The sequence below is a fragment of the Cololabis saira genome, chromosome 17 (assembly GCF_033807715.1).
Source record: "Cololabis saira isolate AMF1-May2022 chromosome 17, fColSai1.1, whole genome shotgun sequence".
NCBI classification, from domain to species: Eukaryota; Metazoa; Chordata; class Actinopteri; order Beloniformes; family Belonidae; genus Cololabis; species Cololabis saira.
Genome location: NC_084603.1, coordinates 19,770,123 through 19,778,298, shown reverse-complemented (window position 1 = coordinate 19,778,298; position 8,176 = coordinate 19,770,123). Strand labels below are relative to the sequence as shown.

At 40.9% G+C, this 8,176-nt stretch overlaps 1 protein-coding gene across 2 annotated transcripts; it reads left to right on the top strand.

The window, feature by feature from the left end:
- The first annotated feature begins 1,219 nt into the window (after nt 1-1,219).
- On the top strand, nt 1,220-5,680 carry LOC133463732 (arginine vasopressin-induced protein 1-like). 2 transcript variants are annotated; one of them, XM_061745444.1, is made up of 3 exons: nt 1,220-1,380; nt 3,124-3,482; nt 3,561-5,680. In XM_061745444.1, the coding sequence occupies exons 2-3, from the start codon at nt 3,160-3,162 to the stop codon at nt 3,811-3,813; spliced, it is 576 nt and encodes a 191-aa protein (XP_061601428.1). In that variant the 5' UTR covers nt 1,220-1,380; nt 3,124-3,159; the 3' UTR covers nt 3,814-5,680. The 2 variants fall into 2 exon arrangements, with proteins under 2 accessions (XP_061601428.1, XP_061601427.1); XM_061745443.1 differs by having other exon boundaries at nt 3,119-3,482.
- Nucleotides 5,681-8,176: the final 2,496 nt, after the last annotated feature.

Sequence of the window (8,176 nt, the reverse complement as noted above, 5' to 3'; positions counted from 1 at the left end):
TGATTGATTGAAGAATTTATTAGAAGAATTGCATAGGATCAGGTACAGATTCATGACAGTACAGATTCGCTGATACAACGTCAACTAAAAGGCATTATTCCAAGAAAGCATTACACTTGTTTACATTGGAGACCTTTTTTAAACTCATATAACATTGAATGACATACAGGTAAGAAGCAGTACTTTGTAGGGAAGATTGTAAAAAAAAAAAAAAGAAAAGGGGGGAATTTCTGTTATTTTGCACCGAGAGAGACTAAAAAGGTGATGAGACAAAAAGAAAGTTTGTAAGGAAAAAAAGGCAAATACTATCCATCTATCTATCTTATCTATCCACACACACAGGTCTGAGCATGTATATGCCGCGTTCCACTTGTCCTCGGAAGTGGGGATTTCCCAGTTCCCAGTCGGCATTTTCAACTGGAACGCCCCTCGAAGTGGGATTTCCCACTGGGAAAGTGGGAGAGTCTTCACCACCCTGGAGTTCACATTCCAAGATGGCTGCCCCGGTTGTAAACAGTAGAAGAGAGCTCTGTAAAAATTCGTAGCACTTCATTCTAGTTTTGGTCACACTAAATCAGTCGTATACAAGTATTGTTCGACATATATAAGCTGCTATGGTGTAATTTACATTTTTCATGTGGTATATGCGAACTACAAACTTGTTTAGCTACTTTGTAACTGGAACGCTGATAACTCGGCTGTGACGTCATTCCCAGTTCCGAGTTCCGACTTCCGTGGTAAATGGAACACAGCATTACTGTTATTTTGCACCGAGCGAGACAAAAAGAAAGTTTGTAAGGAAAAAAAGGCAAATACTATCCATCTAGCTATCTTATCTATCCACACACACAGGTCTGAGCATGTATAATAATACTGGCTCTGTGTATTTTGTTTATGAGCCTCCTGCGTCATTCTGCTTGCGTCTGTGGGCTCGAGATCCTCACGTGTGCTTTTTTTTCTGCCATAAAGGCTGATTTATGGGTCCGCGTTACACCAACGCAGACCCTACGCCGTAGGGTCGCCGTACCCTACGGCGTATGGCTACGTCGATTTTACGCGGAACCATAAATCAGGCTTAATCGACAGACGCTCCCCGCGCCAGCCAGGATGCTGACGTCATAGGCTGCAGCTACGTGGCCGGGGGCGGGGCCAGCAGGGGGCGGGGCCAGAAGCCACGCCCCCTGCTGGCAAAGACACCGAGAGCGTCGCTGCATCCTCATTGGTCGTTCTCGACGACATTGAATATTGAGCGACACTCTGCTCAACAACACGATTCGGTTTCGGGTGAAGCTCCGCAAACATTGTGTACACGAATTTGAGAGTTTTTACTTGAAATGGTTCGGTGATACGTGCTGCACGAAGGGACTGAATTATTTTCTGGTAAGAAAATCCTCTTTCATTGCTTCACGTGACTCTTCGACGATTCGCCATAGCTTTTTTTTTTTCTTTTGTTAGCCGACCGGGTAAGCAACAAAGCATGGATCAACCTCTGATTTACTTTACTAAAATTGATCGTTTCTTTGCTTTTTAAATGATGGAGTAGATTCTTCACGCTATCGGCCCGATTTGTTTTGCAAACATTTACATCAGATTCCAGCTGGTAGACAATGATCTCCTGCTTATGCTAAGAAATAGATCTAATGTTTATTTTCAATTCAGATGCATGTCCTAAAATGACATGGATGTATAATTATGAGATGCATCGACAATAATCTATGTTTAAGAGTCACACACATGTCAAATGAGCCACGACGTGCGCTGAACACAAGAGGTCATTGTCTTTCACGTGAACTCATTGTGATGATTGACCCAGTTGTAAACTCGTGAGTCTTGATTCATCTATAACCAGGACAGCCTTGCCTTCATGAAACAAGTTCAAAGTTATGGAGAAACTTTAAACACCAAGTAAAAATAATTTAGGAATGATTGAATCTTTGATAATCAAAAAACAGTTTCTTAATGGTTCTTATTGGATGACTCCTAATCAACCAAATCAACGATATCCCACTAACACAACAAACGCCAAAAGCCAAATCAGAATCAGAATCATTTTTATTGGCCAGGTTCGAACATTGTCCAACAAGGAATTTGATTTAGAATATCAAACAGTAAATAAACAAATGTGGCACTTATTGACATATATACAATTAAAGAATTGAAGGTGCAGCAGTATGAGGTAAAAAAAAATAAATCATTTATTAGTTACCAAGTGTAAATAAATTCACAATTGATCCTTTGTTTACTTATACTTTTATAAAGTTTTTCCCCCCCCCAAGTAAATTGAAACTATTTAAAGAATATATTTATCTGAAGAGTGGATAAGTTATTATACTGTTTTTACTGGAAAATTTACAAGAAATTGGTCCAAATTGCACATTTGAATATAAAACTTATCTTTATAAATGACTGATCATATTTTAGCTAATGATGTGGTAAGGATTCATTACTTTAGGGGACAGTAGGTTATTAATTAATAAAATGATTTAACTGCCACATTTATCACTTTTTGGGTTGCACAAAAATATAACACTTGTTGATATAATTGGTAATTATTAGGTTTGTTCTAGTTGGTGCATTTCACTAATAAGTCCAGTAAATTAGAGCACGCTCATGAAGAAGAGAGGGAACGTGGTTGTTTTTGATGAATTCGGCGATTGAATAAATCATACTCCTTGTGTTGTGTTATCTATGGCTAAAATAATCTTTATTTTTAGCGGAGCTGCAGGCCGGTATGTCTAATCGTGACCTCGGTCATTCAGTTAATACTTACTTGTATGTGACGCACTTAGGGGCATGTGTGTGTGAAAAGAGGTTACGGTACCATCTGTGAAGTAATGGGCTTTAAAGTGCTGATCATCACCTGCCTTCTTGTAGGATTAAAGAATCGGAGCAGACTCCCAGGGTCACAGCCGACTCGCAGTGTTTTTCTCCAGAGAGCTTCTGTTATTGATAGACCTGCCGGCACTCGTGAGCCTGATGCCACGTCCTGAAATGCCGTTCATTTAGGAGTAACCTGCTTACGACATTTCCATCACAGTCATAACCGTTAGTGTAATGTTTTGTCAAATTTAAACTGCACATCCCAAGCACTTTTCTAATATTGATTCTTTCTCCGCAGGGTAGAGTCTTTGTGTGCCACATTTTCCTTTGTTGCTCTCGATGGATACCACCTCAGCTTCCCCGTCATCCTCTGTTATGACGGGCCCTCCCTCGCTGTGGCGCCTTGCTGAGAGGAGGAGCCGGAAGGCTGGCTCAGGAAACATTTTCAGTAATGTCAATCTGTGGCAGCTTCAACGCCTGTTCAGGGCAGCAGGGGATCAGGATGCAGAGCAGAGGGCCCAGCTGGTTTGGGGACTTGGCGATGAGGCTGAACTAGCTCGAGCCTTAATAGGACTGAAGGCTCGCAGTCAAAGGAGAGGGTTGAGGGCTAATGGGAGGGATGCACTTGGCTCACACTGGCTACGGTCCTTCAATCACCTCAGGTAAAAACACCTACAACCTCATGTACTTTTGCAGAGTTCAACAGTTTGACTTGGTAGTAAATGATCTTCGTCTCTTAGGATTGGCGAGAGCTCGTCAAGCATCCAGGGGGAGGATGCGGACGAGGAGAGTGATTCTGAAGCAGGAGCACAGATAAGTTCAGAGCTCTGCACACCCACCCCTGGAGGGGCAACAGGAAGAGCAGCTACAGAGGTACGAAGTGAGAGCCAAGGTCCTGAAGGAACATCAGAGAGACAAATTAGAACTGGCTCAGGAGTGAGGAGGAGAGGAGAAAGCAACCCCGAGAGATACCTCCACCAAATACTCCACTGACCAAAAAACACAGCACGGCTAAATAAACCTCCGAGAAACAACATGGACACAGTTCCCGCTCCAGGTTGCACTGAAACCATGTTTCAGGTTGAGAGAGAATATAACGTCTCATACTGCCATAACAATGATGATAATAATAATTGTTCTTATGACCACTGGCACTACACCAGCATTGCACTGTTACATGTTAAAAGTGTAATTTCTTCATATTCAGAATAAGTCACTAACGGGCTCAAGATCTCACAGCTTTTTGTGATGGTTGTCTCTCAGGAACTGCCTTATGCATTCTGCTAAATACCTCTTACTAATGACACTAATGCTGTGGTGAAATGTGTTACAAATGATGTGATTTAAGTCAGCAATTATAAACTAATTTAGTTTATCAGTGTATGGCAAACTCATTATGAACATGACCCCTTCTTTTACTAACTACATTATAAATGTACTTATTTGTGCTTCCACTTTTAGTACAATGAAATGCATTGTATGTACTTAATGTTTAGCCATTATCTTGAAAATGTGTTAATTCCTTCATTATTGCATTTACACTAATTGGATGCCACTAAATAAAAACCGTTCAGACTGAGATATATGTACACTTTTATCTGCTTGTGTGTGGCAAGACTGAGCACCGCCAGAAAAAAAGGAGGGAGTCGTGTCTAACACATGATTGCATCAGGAACGATGAGTCAAATGTCATTTCACTGGCTGAACTTGGGCTGAAATACCAACACCAGGACCTTTAACTTTAACTTGATTTAATGATGAGACACTATTTTCGTGTTTTTATTTTATAGTCCAGAGAAGATCAGTGATTGCGATGTAAATCCTGTGTCATACAGCAGAACAGGTGGCGGATTGCATTATCCTAACTGGAATCTTTAAACCCAATTCAAGCAAGAGTCATTGGGAAATAATTTCATATGCAACCTTCATTTTCACCAAAGCTTTATTTATTGAAAATGACTTTTCGGTGCATCTGCTGCAGGAACGAAAATAACAAGGCCTTGATGTGCACAGAAGGACAAATTGAAAAATTCTTATTCATCTCTTTTAATAAAGGTTCAGTTTACTATACAGACCAGCTGTAACACAAACTTCTCAAGGCTGATGGAGACTTGAACATCGTGACTTAGTCAGCACTACTGAAATGAAGACAGATTATTAAATATACATTTTGTTAACCGTTATGACCTGATGCAACATACTCATGCATTCACGTTTGAAGCCTGGAGTGACACTCCAATGATGGTGTGAATTATTTGCACTAAAAGCAGACTATTTTACCTCCCAACTGGTTTTTAGTTTCAGAGTTGAGAAATACAGGATTTTTGTGGGGAACTTTAAGTTTTCCAGAAAACCTTCAAGTTGAGGAAACATTTTCAGACACATTCTTACGTTATAAAGCATTCAGTTGTGCTCGGTTTGCTGTGTTGCCTTATATCAAATGCAGACAATTCAACCACGTCCACCCCGAGCTACAACCTGGACCATGTAGATAACCCTGAAGGTTATAACTTCTTTACTTAAATTTTTAAGTTTATTTTGTTTTGGTTTTCTTCATTTTTTTCTTTTTTTTAGTCTGGACTGTGTATTTTGGGTTTTATCGTTCTGTGTTTTAGTTACATATTTCCTTTTTTTTTCTTTACTTCGAAATGGTTTCTACTTTGGTTTATTCTGTTGGATTTTACATCTTCATCTTTGTTTTACACCTGGTTTCAGCTATGTGATTGCACCATGCCTGGGTTCTGTTAATTATTACTCCCCTCAGTATTTGCAGTTTTCTTTGTTCTCAGTGGGAAGGTGACCAATGCTTGATTGTGAGCAACTATAACAATGTGTGATGAAAATAAACATTACAAAAGAGTGTTCTTCGTTTTCTTTAAGTGTACATTTCTGGGTTAGTAGAGAATTTCAAATATCGGGGCTGATGAAGAGAGCAAGTAGTTAAACAGCTCAATCTATAATACAACTAAAGCAATGAATCAAAAATGTTGATGTTATGAAATGGAGGAATCAAAGAAGGAAACAATAAATGCAGTTGAGTTAAAAAGAAAATGCCAAACTTACTGCATTAACAAAAATTACAGCAAGAAAATAGTTGCAAAGTAGGACACTGCACATGTTTTAAATGTAGAGTGGGTTAGATCTTGGAAGATGGAGTTAGATTTTTCACTCAAGGGTTCCTTTCCTTAAAAAAGATTTACGCTTTGCAAAGATGCCCCTGAGACAATCCACATAACAGTGTGGTATAAGATGCAGGCAGATGAGGGATACATGGAACGTTACAACCAACGAACTGGAAGAATTTGCAGGAACATCAAGGCTAAGGGTGGTGACTTCATGAGTGGCAGAGAATGAAAGAGCCAAGATCCAAAGGGATTTCTAAATCCAAAATGATAACTGGTGAAGACTAACCAGCCAGACATTGTTGGAGTTGACAAACGCTGGAGGAAAGCAGTAGTGACAGCTGTAGCAATCCCAAGAGACAGAAACATCAAGTAGTGTGCAAGTACTGTATGTAGGTGTGTGCGAACTTGTGTGGTAGAGAAAAATTTAGATGGTAATTCAAAAATAAATAAAAAGCCAGTTTTACAGGTGAAGTAACATACTGTCTCATTCAACCCATTCCATAAGCGCTGTCATTTACAGGTATAAAAAACTTTGGAGAGAACTTCCATCACAAAAATAACAGCACGGAGCCACAATGAGGGAAGGCTGCCCTCTAGTGGTCATATTGGTTTGTGCAGCCGTCAACCATGACAATCTGCAGTCACTAGATGGCGCTAAAGGTTCTCCTTTGTCAGCGAGGAGCCCTACAGTTGGTTTGGAAACAATTCACACCCATGGCAGAGACTTTCCCAGGAAAAACTTTATACGAACGTAAAGGGCAGACTAATTTTAACAAATGTATTGAAAATCTTGTTTATGTTTGCATTTTGTGATTAATGATCAAACCTTTTCAGGCAGCAGTGCTGTGTGTTCACTTTATTCTCAAACTTGTTTTGCCGCATTAACTCCAAAGATAGCAAGTATCACAGTTATGTATGGCATCATCCTTTTACTGTCAGGGATCTGTTAGCTCTCTAGCTAGGCCCTACTGATATGATCGAGTAAAACCTCCAATAGTTGGACCCTTTTCCTTCCAGTTTCTTAGATTGATACCAAGTTTATCTGAGAGATCAGGTCTTCGGTGTGTCCTGGACTGAGTTGGTTGTGTCTTGCAGGTGGAATGACAAAACTGAGGGTCACTGTGGGGCAACTTTATGGTGTACTGAAAGCTCAGTTGATTCCATTAAACACAGAGAAAGCAGCTGACCGGCTCACTGGTTATCCCCTGCTCAATGAACTTCTCACCTTGTTGTGATAAAATGAGCTCATCGCACAGTGAAATTTTAGTGCCTATATAGGTTATCTCAGCTTTTGTTCACTCCATGAGCCTTGTGACTACGGATGAGATGTTCGAATGATGATCTAGCAGTAAAATAGCTGCAGCTAGATTTAGTGTTGTGCTCTCTGGTTAACCTCACTCTTTAATGTTATGGTCAGTTAAATGTAAATGCAGAACTTTAACTTGAGCTCTTGCCCGTTATATTTGTGTATTCTTAGCGTGGACCTTGCAGTTGGTCTGGGCCCGCTGTAATGGTTGTACCAGTGCTTTTGCACGACCAAGGACCTGACTACCATTGATTATAGTAGAGGGGTTAATGGCCGTCATTAACCGTAACATGATAGGGGGACTAAAACTGGTTTTAATGAGGGTGTCAGACAAACTGTTCTAAGATTAGTGGGAGCCTAACCCCAGATGGCTTTCTTGACCCAGCCTTAAGGCTGAATTAAGCTTCTGCGTCACACCAACGCAGAGCACATGCCGCAGCCGTGACGCCGTCATGAAGCCTTCGGACTTCTCCGTCTCTCCATTTGGTCGCGGTGCAGTACCCCCCGCGACCGCTAGTTAGCGATCTTTTTCTGAATGGTTTATCCGACTTTTTCCAGTCACAGCGAATGAAAGAGATAAGGACAACTATTGTGCAAAAAAACAAAATAAAAAAAATCACACATAAACGAAGAAAAGAGCCCTGAAAGTTCACTACTGGTTCAAACCGGAAAACCGGAAATGCGTTGCTTCCAAGCGAACCAATCACAGCCCTCTCTGTCTGCGTTTGATCTGCGTCGCTCGACGCAGAGTTACAATTTTTAGGAGGTGCACGTCAGTGACGGCGCAGGTGACGGCGGGTGGTCTGCGTCGACCCAAACCACACGCCGTAGGCACGGCGCCATTTTGACGCAGAAGCATAATTCAGCCTTTACTGGTGTTCTGTGAAATTTAGCCTGAAGTGACAAACTAAGGGCCAAATCCACA

Coding starts and splice junctions, on each gene's coding strand:
- LOC133463732 (XM_061745444.1), top strand. CDS start 3,160: ATGGATACCACCTCAGCTTCCCCGTCATCCTCTGTTATGACGGGCCCT. Junction 3,483..3,560: donor CGGTCCTTCAATCACCTCAG/GTAAAAACACCT, acceptor TTCGTCTCTTAG/GATTGGCGAGAGCTCGTCAA.